Consider the following 13,721-nt stretch of genomic DNA (forward strand, 5'->3'; position numbering starts at 1 on the left):
TGGGCAGTGACCCAGCCCTGAAGAGAGAGCAGAGAGGGGGTGGAGTGTCCTCCCTGGGGCTATTCCAGAGCTGTCTGGACACACTCCTGTGCCCTGTGCTCTGGGCTGGCCCTGCTGGAGCAGGGAGGTGGCACCAGATGCCCACTGTGGTCCCTTCCAGGCTGACCTGTTCTGTGACTGAACTTCATCAAAACACTCATTGTAAGCCACTCCATTATTCCATTTCAGAGGAAATGATGCGACATCTCTAGACAACAGTACAGAGGAATTTACTCCACAAACACTTCTATTACCTACAGGAGGAACCCCAGGTCTCTCTGGGCAATGTGGAATATCTGACTTTAGGCAGAGCTTTAAGTTGCCATCACATGAAAAGTAAAGAACTAAATGCTCTGAGAACGACACTGGCTATTTAATTTCAGCTGAATTTCAGGAGTGGGACTTGATGATGCCTGTGGGTCCCTTCCAAAGGAGGATATGCTATGATCCTATGAGATGCTGATCCTTGCCCATCCAGCAAACACTCCCAAAAACTTCCACATTTACAGAACACTCTGTCATCTGCCTCCACCAAGTTTTCTGAAGGAGAGGAACACATATCAAATTTTCCACTAAGCCTCAGCCTAATTTCTCTGCCACCTCCTGCAGCAGCCAGAAATGGATTTACCTGCACAGCCACAATGACAGCGGGTGAGGAAATGGCAAATGTGACACTGATGTTCAGTCCAGAGGATGTGAAAGGAAGATGTGCCCATTGCATCCCTCAAAAAGCTTCAACTCCTGAGCCAAATGGACAGCGAGGCTTTAAATCTTCTCTTCTCTGCTGTGCTTTCTTTATGTGGACCATTAACCCCCACACAGCCCTAGGCTGTGCTGAGTAAGCCTTTCCAGTGTGGAAAACACTGAATTATGTATTTCTTGATACCTCATAACCCCTGGTAAAAAACTTCCCCAGGCAGTTGGGGAGATCCTGCTATAATCTGTTCTACGAAGTGGTTTAAACCACTATTTATTTTATGGTGAAAAATCACTGTAATGGCAAAAATGACCCAACTACCCTCTCTTCCCTAACATTCCCCATCACCAAGTGCTGCAATTGGTGAATAAATGTTATATTTTCAGGGATTAATATTTACAAAATGAGAGGAGAAAGAGCTGAGTAACCTCTGTAGTGACTCATTCAAGTTCACAGATCACAGAATGGTTTGGGTTTGGAAGGGATCTTAAAGACCATCCAGTTCCAACTCCCCTGCCACAGACAGGGACACCTTCCACTAGACCAGGTTAATGATACAGTCTTTTCATCTGTTAATGAATTACACATTCCAATTTTATGAATTAGTGCACTATTTGAAGTGGCCAAAGTACTTCAGTCTGAGAAGCTCTCCAAATAACTTGGTTTCCCTTTGCCTGTGGTTGTATCTTCTGTCCTTGAAAACTTATTCTTAGAAGAGAAATTCTTTGGTTGCACTTGCTTGCTCATGGTGTTTGTGAAAGTAAAGACTCCCCAAGTTGATTCTGAGAACTCAAAACCTGGTCATGATTTTTTTTTAAGCCTTTGTGCTCACTCAAAAACTCAGTTCCTGTGAAATACGGATTCATGGAATCATTTAGGTTGGAAATGACCTCTAAGGTCACCGAGTCCAACTGTCACCCCAGAACCACGTTCACCACTAAACCATGTGCCCAAGTGCCACATCCACATGTTTTTTTCAGCAGTTCCAGGGATGGAACTGCCCTGGGCAGCCCCTTCCAATGCTTAACCACCCTTTCTGTGAAGAAATGGTTCCTCCAATCCAACCTAAACCTTCCCTGGCACAGCTTGAGGCCGTTTCCTCTCATCCTGTCCCTTGTTACCTGAGAGAAGAGACCGACCCTCACCTCATTAGAACCCCCTTTTAGGAAGTTATTCCTAGTTCTAGGAAATGGGATCCATGTGAATGAAGCCTATTGCCTGAACAACTTCATTAGTGCTTCTGATGTTAGAAGAGGGGAACACGTCCTAAATGTCCAGGAGCAAATCCACCAGTAATTTTTCCTAGTCCTGGGAAGCTGTAAGCCATTCACTGCTTTTCCAATGAGGGATTGCATCATCAATCCCAAGGTATTTCAAATTCCATGGAGAATTAAAGGTACCACAACAGTCAGGATGGACCAGACCCGTGGAAATCTGAGAAGTGCCTCTCACTGCTGATAAAATGGATGGAAGAGTACAAAGATCATTTATAAACCATTTCCTACAGTATTTTCTATCCCACATTTTCTAATCCATGGTTTTAAGACCCCAAGCACACAAAATTGTCTTTGTCTCCCAAAAAGAAGTCAGAAGTGCAAGCCTGGCTCCTGGAAGCTGATGATGCTGTGGTGCCTGAGTGCAATTACTGGATCAAAGGGATTTTTAGCTGGTTTCAAATACTTCAGCACTCCCTGCTGGATCTAATCCCAAACCCAGTGAACTGTCTGACATTTGTACAGGAAATAAATTAATTACCCTATGAGTTGATCTTTGTTTTGCTCCACGAGGGTGGGAGGAACGTTGGAGACGATGACCTGCATATCCAACTGATTGACCACAGAGACCTGGAAAGACAAGAGGGAAATTCAGTTGGCGCTGCCACGCACAGTGTCCTCCCCACACACCGAGAATGGAATCACCACTTCCCCGCCTCCACAGCCACGCACAGATTCCTCCTTTTAATTCCAAACAGGGGAGCTGGGAAATCTCTCTTTGCTTGGCAGCCAAAGCCATAAACATCAGGTGAAGATTTAACCAGAAGCTCTGCGTCAGAATTAGAGATTCTTAAGGTGGGGACTGCAAAACCCGTTCTTGATAGTTTAGATTTCACTCTCAGAATCACAGATCTCCCAGGGGCCATATCCAAAATTACTTATGAGCACTCTGATGACAGGAAAATCCTGCCCTGGAGACATGCAACGTGCACCAAGGTAAATGGAAATACAAGATTAATTCAACTAAATCAATGATATTTTGGTAGAAAACCATGAAGGAAATTGTTCGCTTACTTTGAAGTTACCAGTGAAAGTTTTTATTTTAATCTCCAATGGCTTTAGCCTCTTCCTCTCTACACCATAAAACTGTTCATAACTGTGTATATTTTACAGTTGAGCTCTTTCCTTAAAAAAAAAAAAAGGAAAAATGCCTCTAACCCACTCAATACTTGTGTGCTTTGTTGAAATAAAATTAATTTCCAGTTTTCCACCAAAGCACAGACTGAGCTCAGAACAAATCTCTGGAATTTGCATTTTCTACTACAAAACCAATGTCACTCCTGAGTTTCCCAACGTCAGGCTGGACAGTCAGTGTGCAGAAGGGACACCACACAGCTCTTGAGCCATGTCCCCCTCAATCCTGGGAAGGATTCTGGAGGAAAATTTGGAAAAGTAGGCCAATGTGAAACCCGATAAATTTAAAAATCAAGAATTAAGTTGATTCTAAAAGAAATAAACAACGCCTGATTTTCAAAAGAGGAGCCCGAGCCCTGTAATCACTGCGGCAGAAAAGCCACAATACCCCTCCACATCAAACACTGATTCACCAGCTTTGAAGCTTAATTCAACTTTAAATATTTAAATGTTCTTGAAATGTCATCAGATGCCCCGATCTGGCTTCTGTGTAAGAAGAGCAGAATTATAATGAACTCCAAATAAAATTTAGACTAAAATCATGCAACGGAACTCTAACAGAATGATCAATTTAATAGAATTAATGACATGAGCCAATTCAAGCAACCACTGTGCTCCATATGCTGAGTGCTGCATAAAGGCAACACTGCAGACAAAGGCAATAGTTCTTTTCACATTCCAGGAATCACAATTATCACCACTTGTTCCTATAGAAAAACATGGATAAACACATTCATGACAAGCTACAGGAAACCAAGGGTGTTGGACAAAAATCAAGCAAAATTGGAGGTTTCTAGAGGAAACTTGCTTATTATCCACATTTGTAAAGGCAGGGAAAGCATAAAATTGTTGATAAGCACTAGCCCATAAGCAATATCTCTTTGATCCCAAGATTCATTCATTAGGTAGTTCCCAAGTTTTAAATCAAGGCAGAGCCTACAAAGAGTCTGGATCATTATATGGCACCAAGGGATTCCTGGGAGTAGCTTATGCTGAGAGCTGAATGAGGAAGGGGCCTTGCAACTCCCCAAACCCCATCTGGTTAGAGATGATATCCATGATAACCTATAAAGATAACTATGACATCATATCTTATGAGAGTGAATATTCACTATCTACACTTAGTACCTTTAAGTGCTTCCTTGCAGCAAACTCATTTTAAAATGTAATTTCTTATTTCTTCCTGTTCTCTCACAGAGGCTCAAAGAGGGAAATGCCATCAGATGGAACCAAACTGTCTCCCCTCAGATGTCTGACTCGAGCCATCAAGCCAGTTCCAGCCATCAGGAGCAGCCCGGTGTCCATCACATGGACTGTCTCCACCAGCATGAAGACCTTCAACCAGTGGATTTGGCAGGTCAGGGTGCTCACAGAGCTGTGCCAGGCTCTGAGGAAGCTCCTGGTTTCAGTTCTGGAGGATACCTTGCTCAGGTTCTTCCTCTGGTCGTGTCCTGCCTCTTCCCCCTAGACCTCCTCCCAGTGCAGTCCTGTCTCCTTCCCCCACATCTTATTCACTTGCACAAGAGTAACTAAATCCATTTCCGATTTCTATGTGCACTTCTTGAGCTGAGATTGAAAGAAAGAACACCTGTCAGGCTGAGCACCTGAGCCATAGTTTCAGCAGGACAAATCCTGTTCAAATCTTGAGAAAAGATCTTCACATATGGATCTCACTTGGGGCATAAAATCAGAGCATCACAGAATGGTTTGAGTTGGAAGGGACCTTACAGATCATCCAGTCCCACTTTCTGCCATGGGCAGGGACACCTCCCACTAGCCCAGGTTGCTCCATACCCCATCCAACCTGGCCTTGGACACTTCCAGGGCTGGGGCAGCCACAGCTGCTCTGGGCAACCTGTGCCAGGGCCTCCCCACCCTCACAGGGAACAATTCCTTCCCAATATCCCATGAAACCCTACTCTCTGGCAGTGGGAAGCCATTCCCCCTTGTCCTGCCACTCCAGGCCCTTGGAAATAGTCTCTCTCCATCTTTCCTGTCGGCCCCTTCAGGCCCTGGAAGGCCACAATGAGGTCTCCCCAAAGCTTCTCCTCTCCAGGCTGAACAATCCCAACTCTCCCAGCCTTTCCTCCCAGCAGAGCTGCTCCAGCCCTCTGATCATCTTGGGGCCTCCTCTGGACTGGCCTCAGCAGCTCCATGTCCCAACTTCCAGTGGGATGGTGTTGATCTCTAATTGTACCTCCAGCCACTCTCAGCTTCCATGCCTTGCTCAAAGACAGTGGGTGCACTGCCCATCACTCACCCAGACAACCTAAAGGAACCTCTATAAATTAATGAGACATCCTTCACTTTCTAATTTAAATGTTGATACCTTCTGGCTATATTTTAATATACCATTACTGCCCAAATTGCCTGAGGGTGCCCTATCATTTGGGGAGGTCAAGCATGAGGACGTCATACATTATGTTTATTTGGTGAATCCCTGCATAACTCAGTGCCCCAAGTGTTATGGTTCTCATCTATATCATTTGACAGTGTTCCCATGAAGTGGATAATGCACTTCATCCCTGCCACATTATGCTAATATTAAGCCAATCCATCATGTTATATGGGCTTTAAAGAAATTTAGCTCTCATGGTTCCTGTGACTGGACTAAGTCAATGGCCTTTACACAGCAAAAACCCGCGAGCTCGAGGCCTCAGCTTGGTGCCAGCTCTGAAACGGTGCTTTCCTGGAAACTTAGAAGTATGTTCTCAGCCCAAAATTATTCCTTGAGGCTCCCTTTAGACATGAGCAAGTAAGACGTGGCCAACTAAGACGTGGCCAACTAGGACATGGTAGCGGGGACATGGAGTCATGGAATCACAGAATGGTTTGGGTGGGAAGGGACATTAAGCACCATCCTGTTCTACCCCCTGCCGTGGGCAGGGACACCTCCCACTAGCCCAGGTTGCTCCAAGCCCTGTCCAACCTGGCCTTGGGCACTTCCAGGGATCCAGGGGCAGCCACAGCTTCTCTGGGCAACCTGGGCCAGGGCCTCCCCACCCTCCCAGGGAACAATTCCTTCTCAATATCCCATCTAACCCTGCCCTCTGGCAGTGGGAAGCCATTTCCCCTTGTCCTGCCAGTCCAGGTCCTTATAAATAGTCCCTCTCCATCTTTCCATCTTTCTTGCAGGCTCCCTCCAGGCCCTGGAAGGCCACAATTGGGTCACCCCAAATCTTCTCCTCTCCAGGCTGAACAATCCCAACTCCCCCAGCCTTTCCTCCCAGCAGAGCTGCTCCAGCCCTCTGACCAACCTGGTGTCTCCTCTGGACTGGCTCCAACATGTCCTAACATCTTTTGCTTTAAAAAGGCAAAAGCTTTATTTCAGTGACTTAAAAAATTAAGCACACACAGTTCATGGCTTTTCTATAGGTCTGCCTGGAATTAAACTTTACATGGTGGTTAAATTTCCTCAGGAATTATTCCCTAACGATGCCTGGCTCATACTTACAAGCACTTCTGCTTTGCTGCTCAGTCCTTTTCCATAATTGTCAGTGGCAATGACCTGGAACTTGAAATAGGATCTCCTCATGTTTTTGAAGAGCATTGCAGTTTTGATCAGCCCTGTGTAAGCTTCAATCACAAAACCTTCTTTGCCATCCTTGATGGGGGGAATGATGAGTCTGTACTGCATGGCACTGTAATTCCCAGTGTCTTTATCATCAGCCTGATGGGGAAAAGAAAACAAGCAGAGGCAAACAAGGTAAATATGCAGGAAAGGAATCATTAACCTTGTCCTTTAAATAAAGTTACATATTGGTCCAGCAAATTTCTTCCACTCTGACATTTAAAACATTAGATCCCAGAGTGCAGATATTGCTGGTGCTTTAAATGGTTCATTTAACTTTGCTGCTCACAGTTTTGCTTTTCCAGCAATTTCTTTCTCCTCTTTTGGCATTAAACTGCTCCAAAAGAAAGAAAAAATTAAAAAAAAAAAGAAGAAAAATATAAATTGACTGTTCAAGTCTGCAACAATATGTAAGAACAGTTCAATTCTGAGAAACCTCCACTGCCAAATTCTTGGTGAAAATTCAATATCAAAGAAAAAAACATACCAGCAACTTATTCACAAACTTATGAGAATGTTCTCCCTCTTCGTAGAGATATTCTGCACAGGCAGTTTTGGACCAAATAAATAAATTTTTTTATTGAAAAAAGAAAGGAATGAGTGGCATTCCTGCCCTGGTGCACAAGGACCTACTGTGGAGACCCAGAGCTGCCCTGGTACTGTCCTGTTGCTGATTTAGGATGCAGACTTGGCATCCAGCAGGCAGCCCTGGGAGCTGTTATTCCACCTTCCTTGTGCCTGCCAACCCTGGGTAGCCCCATCCTGGCCTCTCCAGACCCATTCCTTATGCTCCTGTTCAGCAGCCAGGAGCTGTGTTTAGAGGGGAGTGTTTCTGAGGACCCTTCCAAGGCTTTCCCGTGCTCCATGTGGGAAGGGTCAGTGAGATGGAAGTTAATCACTGCCTGTACATCGTGCACTCACAGGCTTGGGCATCACCTTAGCATGTGGGACACCTCAGCAGCTATTACCAGCATTTATCAAAGCCTTGGCACGGCTTCTAAACCTGTGGCTTAAGCTAATGCTGGAGAAAAAACAGCCCTGACTTCAAAAAGGGGCAGGTCTTGGTGTAAAATCCATGTAAAATCCGTGTAAAATCCCTACTTTACCTGATTTAAGAACAAAACATAATCACAATCTAGTCAGGGTTTGTGGCAGCGTTAAGAGTTCATACAATCACAGAATATCCTGAGCTGGAAGGGACCCACAAGGGTCATCCAGTGCAACCCCTGGCCCTGCACAGACACCCCAACAATCCCACCCTGTCCCTCAGAGCGTTGTCCAAACCCTCCTGGAGCTTCTGGCAGCCTTGGGGCTGTGCCCACTGCCCTGGGGAGCCTGGTCAGTGCCAACCACCCTCTGGGGGAAGAACCTTCTCCTGAGATCCAACCTGACCCTGCCCTGGCACAGCTCCAGCCGTTCCCTGGGTGCTGTCCCTGGTCCCAGAGAGCAGAGATTGGAGCTGTTTGCCCTGATATGCCACTGCTGCTAAAAGGGCTTCATCTGTGCAAGGTCATTAAGCTGTCAGTAGGTGGCCATTAATCATCATTAATTGTTTCCTCACCAGCAGAGAACAACATCTTTACGGTGGAAATTTTTACTGACTCTTGTTCTGTCTTAATTTTCGGATAATTTCCAGGGAATACCAGCGAGGAGACGCACCGGATCCAGGTACTCAAAGCTGGATGTGCTCTCCATGCTACTCCAACTCCTATCAGCCCAGATGGAACAGACAGAAATATGCAGCACTCAAATGATAATATCCAGCCTGGTTTAGCTGGAGACAGCAAATACTTTTCAAACAGCACATCACAGAGCTGCAGAGCTGCCCAAAAATGAGCTCCCACAATGACACCGGCTGTCACTCATCACTGAGACAGGACTGCTTGAAATGGTCCTCACATCCTCTGGGAATATTTTGTTTGCCTCTAAATTGATAAAGCTTTATCCAGCTCGGCTACCAAAAGCATAAATATGAAATGTGTTAAATTGCTTTTGTTCTCTAGCTCCGGAGCTTGCTTTTAAAATCAAGATTACTGCCTCTTGGGTGATCTCAACCCCCTTTATTAGCGTTTTTAGGGAAGATGGGGGAGGTTAAAAGCTTTCTGAAATGTACCCCATTCTGTCAGTCAAAAAAGTAAAGATATCAGTGAGCTTTTCCAGAGCACTCCTGCTTTCCAACTGGCACAGGGAAATACAGCCCCAAAACATCCTGGAGCCAGCAGGCAGGAGCTTGACAGGTGGATATCAGGACTCGGCAAATTTTTGGCTTTCCTTTGACAATTAAATTCTGAAGGAAGAACTGAATGTGAAAGCATGCTGAGCTATAGAAGCATGGAAATGGAAAAGACCTCTAGAGACCATCCAGTCCACCCTGTGCCCAATCCCCACCCAGAGCACTGAGTGCCACATCCAGTCATTTCCTGAACACTTCCAGGATGGTGTCCGGTTCCCTGGGCAGCCCCTTCCAACGTTTAACCCCTCTTCCAGTGAAGAAATTTTCCCAAATATCCAACCTGAACACAAAGAAGTGGTTGGACCTAAACATCAGGTTGATATTTGGATGGGGAGAAAGCAAGACAAAAATTAAACCAGCACCTCAGCTGTGCCTGGCCATGGGGCCACTGGAAGGGGCCACTGGAAGGGGCTGTGCCCAGCCTGGGGGAGCCCCAGCCTCTCCTTCCAGGGATCCCTAAAAATCATGAATATATGATAACAATCAAACCTTTTACTTCAAGTACCTGTTCTTAACCAAACACCATGGAAATCTTCAAATTACAACTAAAAGAGTGCACAGGATTGCTATTACTGCACTATTACTACTAAAGTTACTCTTACTAAAGAAACATTTCAAACCAGCCTGATAACAGAAACAAACCATCCTTGCAAACATGCAGACTGTTGGTTACAGAACCATTCAAAGCAGCTTCTCTGGATGTTTTTTCGGATCCATTTTGTCAAAGTGTCGTAAGAGAGTTTTAGATCCTCCACAAACTCGGAGCTGAGGTCAGGGAGCCTCTGCCTGTGGTAGCAGGGGATACTGGAATATGAAAAGTAACACTTTGTATTGATGCAGAGCAGGGAAATTTTTTAAATCCTCACTTCCTTGCCTCATACCGACCAAATCTTTGTGTGTGGGTCCAAGGCCAGGCAGGTGCCTGGAGAGGGACTGTTTCCAAGGGCCTGGAGTGACAGGATGAGGGAGAATGGCTTCCCACTGACACTGTGCAGGGAGGGGATACTGGGAAGGAATTCCTCCCTGTGAGGGTGGGGAGGCCCTGGCACAGGTTGCCCAGAAAAGCTGTGGCTGCCCCTGGATCCCTGGAAGTGTCCAAGGCCAGGTTGGACAGGGCTTGGAGCAACTTGGGCTGGTGGAAGGTGTTCCTGCCCGTGGCAGGAGGATGGAATGAGATGGTCCTTAGGGTCCCTTCCAACCCAGACCATTCTGGGGTAAGTTCAGCTTGTAGAACATAACTCAGGTCAAAGGCAGGAACAATCCAGAAAAGACCTGTCTGGACAAACCCACTGGCCTACCCACAGTCCACTTGGCATGTCGGTAATGGAGCTGGGGGGGGAAAGACAAAGGTAATTCCTGTGAGCCCACAGAGCATGTGTTTGAGCACGAGGCACAGAGCAGCAGGTGGAGCAGCAATATCTGATCCAGCTCCCTGAGGTTCATCACTGTAGCGAGACAAGTTTCACAGTGACTGCCCAGCTAAGTGCCAAAGGCTCTCTGGAGGTGCCCTGTGGGATGGGCATCACACCCTTTCAATAAAAAGCCAATTTCTGTGGTAAAATGGATTTGTTAGGTTGGTTCAGCTGGGTCAGAAGCCTGTCATATTTGTAATATTAGCAAATTCTCTCTCGACAGAAAGATACGGCTTTAAATAGCAGCTTGTTTCAATAACACCAGAAATCAATGTCACCTTCAGCATTTCACCTGTGTCAGGGGGGGACTAAGGATAAAGAACATTTGGATCCAAATGAAGGTATCCATTCCCCAGGCACAGACATTACCTGGAGTCAGCCTTTCTGAACAGCAGCACTCTGGAGTCATTGCTCAGAAGCAACGAGATCTTAGTTTTGCAGCTGAGTTTAACGCATCAAACTCCAGTGAAAGAGGCATTTTAGAAGCTGCAGCTTCTAAAATCCTGCAGCTCAGGTGCCCAAAGCTTGCAGACAGGCTGTGAGTTAATTTTGCAGAAGTTCTGAGAACTCAGTGTCACTCCAGAGCAATCAACAGCCTCAGCATCTCTGCAGCTCAGGCCATCTCCCTCCCAGAAGCCATCTACACAGAGACGAGCAAAACAGGTGCAGAACAGCCCGGAAAAAGGATCAGATTCCAGTTTCAAATGTTTTAATTTTGTTGTTTCCATTCCCCCGCCTCATCACTCAGACCTAACAACGCTTGGCACGAGGCTCAGCTCGGCAGGACCACCAGGGAGAGCTTGTGAGCCGCTGACAGGATCGTACCAAACTTCTTTAATACACGGTAAGGATGTTTGCTGTTCTTGTAATTTGTCCTGAAGGTAAATATTTTTGACACTTCATTAGGAAGAGATCTACAACATCTCAAGAGTTGCATTAGGACTGTCAAAGAAGAGAAAGAGCTACACTTAATCTTAATAGTACAGCAGCAAATCTGCCTTTTGTCATGTGCAAGAAATACAGATGCCTCCGAAACTCTGCTGTGATTGAGGGTTGATAAATATGGATGATGTTAGGAATTACCAGGCCAAATTCCACCCTCCTGTGACTGAGTGCAGGTGTGCCCACAATGAGGGAGTTTGGCTGGCATCACCTCCAGCTCCTACCCATCAGTGAGGGAATGGGTTCAAAAACTGAAAGAGGGGAATTTTGGGTTGGATGTATGGAAGAAACCTTCCCTGTGAGGGTGGGGAGGCCCTGGCACAGGCTGCCCAGAAAAGCTGTGGCTGCCCCATCCCTGGAAGTGTTGAAGGCCAGGTTGGAGCAACCTGGGCTAGTGGAAGGTGACCCTGCTCATGGCAGAGGTTAAACAAGATGATCTTTCAGGTCCCTTCCAACCCAAAACCATTCCAGGATTCTATGGTTTATGGAAAAGTTATTGACAGGGTTTTTTTATCATTTTACTGGCAGATATCTCTTGGAACAAGAAGACCAATAAGCCAATAATCCTTGGTATGGAAGTATATAGGACTCGTTAGAGCTGAGTCAAGCTGAAAATAAGAGATGAAAATACATGAGCCAAAAACTGGAAGCAACAGAGATCCCTTTAGTGGTGCCCCTGTAACCCCTCACAGTTTCCCTGAGTATAGAAGTTTTTTCTGGTGTAATAAACAGAATCATAAAAGTTGGAAGAGACCTTTAAGTTCACCAAGTCCAACCATCAACCCACCACCACAGTGTTCACCACAAAACCATGTTCTCAAGTGCCACATCCACATGTTTTTTGAACACTTCCAGAGGTGGGGACTTCACCATCTCCCTGGGCAGCCCCTTCCAATGCTTGACGACCCTTTCCATGAAGATGTTTTTCCCTAACATCCAATCTAAGCCTCCTCTGGAACAACTTGAGGCCATTTCCTCTCATCCTGACTATTAACACAAGCCTTAGGTTCCACATGAGCTGTCCCTGAAGGCTGCTCAAATATCTCACAGCTGGGAATTTGGTGGGAAAAGGTGAAGTTTGAGGAGCAGATGCAAAGCTACAAATTTCTGAGGGAGCCAAAACCAAGGTGATGAGCAGCAGTTCAAAAGTGCTGGAGCCAGGGGAGAGTGTAAAAGAGCAGAGTAGTGAAGAAATACAGAAAAAAAAAAAGGGTAAACTGCAATAGCTACAACAAACTTCGTGGTTTAAGTGTCTGTAAATCACCAAGTAAAACTGCCTCTAAAACAGGCCAGTGGCAGCTGTGGCTGCAGAACTGCAAATCTGCAACAATCTGTAAATTCCTGCCGGCAAAAATGGTCTTGTTCTAAAAGCAATTTTATGTGCCAGCAACTAATTGGGAACAGTTGAAGCTGCCATCTGCTAGGAAGAAGGGAAAAAACCCCTCAGCAGCACAGTCCCATCCATTTTCCATGCCCTGTTAGCATCCTTGGGCTCCTGATTAAGGGTGACCCTTCCAGGGAGACTGGGAAACATTTAAAATTAACAATTGCATTTAATTCTAAGCAGCAAGTCTGAATTGAGCCCCCGCTGATAATGCTAAAAGCTGGAATCGGCCCATGGTCATGCAACAGCTTGAGGGGTTACAGTCAGTGATGATTTTAATGCTCTTCCACAGAGCTGGCACTTGTTGGTGACAATATCAGTGCTGTTGCCACGTGGGATTAGTTTTACAAGTCTTCCTGGAGGAGGGGATAAGTGTCCAACCACAGGGTTGTGTTTGTGCAGCCACGTGGAGCCAAAGAGGAATTAATTTATGCTTTAAAAGCATCATTTGAATGGTGTCCTTACAAATGTACTACAGCAAAGAGAAAAACAATGGGCTGTCACTGATATCATGGAATGGGTTGGGTTGGAAGGGACCTCAAAGCTCATCTTGTTCCACCCCCTGCCATGGGCAGGGACACCTCCCACTAGCCCAGGTTGCTCCAAACCCCGTCCAACCTGGCCTTGGACACTTCCAGGGATCCAGGGGCAGCCACAGTTTCTCTGGGCAACCTGTGCCAGGGCCTCCCCACCCTCCCAGGGAACAATTCCTTCTCAATATCCCATCTAACCCTGCCCTCTGGCAGTGGGAAGCCATTCTCCCTTGTCCTGTCACTCCAGGCCCTTGGAAATAGTCTCTCTCCATGTTTCTTTTAAGCCTCTTCAGGCCCTGAAAGGCCACAATTGGATCACCTCAAATCTTCTCCTCTCCAGGCTGAACAATCCCAACTCTCCCAGCCTTTCCTCCCAGCAGAGCTGCTCCAGCCCTCTGATCCTCTTGGGGCCTCCTCTGGACTGGCTCCAGCAGCTCCATGTCCTTGCTGGGCTGTTCCCAGGGCTGGAGGCAGTTTTATATATATATATATATATATAAAA

General features: G+C 46.2%; 1 protein-coding gene across 13 annotated transcripts in view; it reads right to left on the reverse strand.

Annotated features, from left to right (window-relative positions):
* The window catches only part of PCDH15 (protocadherin related 15), a 688,108-nt gene that overhangs the window by 22,378 nt on the left and 652,009 nt on the right, over nt 1-13,721 (reverse strand). For all 13 annotated transcript variants that reach the window (XR_001876630.1, XM_017826140.1, XM_017826139.1 and 10 more), the window contains 2 exons: nt 6,599-6,814; nt 2,492-2,580 (listed from right to left, as the gene is read on the reverse strand). Coding sequence is in view for 12 of the 13 variants with exons in the window: in XM_017826140.1 (XP_017681629.1) it covers nt 2,492-2,580; nt 6,599-6,814 (305 nt within the window). In the remaining variant the exon portion in view is untranslated. The remainder of the gene's footprint in view (nt 1-2,491; nt 2,581-6,598; nt 6,815-13,721) is intronic.

Source organism: Lepidothrix coronata, unplaced genomic scaffold (genome assembly GCF_001604755.1).
Source record: "Lepidothrix coronata isolate B3197 unplaced genomic scaffold, Lepidothrix_coronata-1.0 Scaffold124, whole genome shotgun sequence".
In the NCBI taxonomy this organism is placed as follows: domain Eukaryota; kingdom Metazoa; phylum Chordata; class Aves; order Passeriformes; family Pipridae; genus Lepidothrix; species Lepidothrix coronata.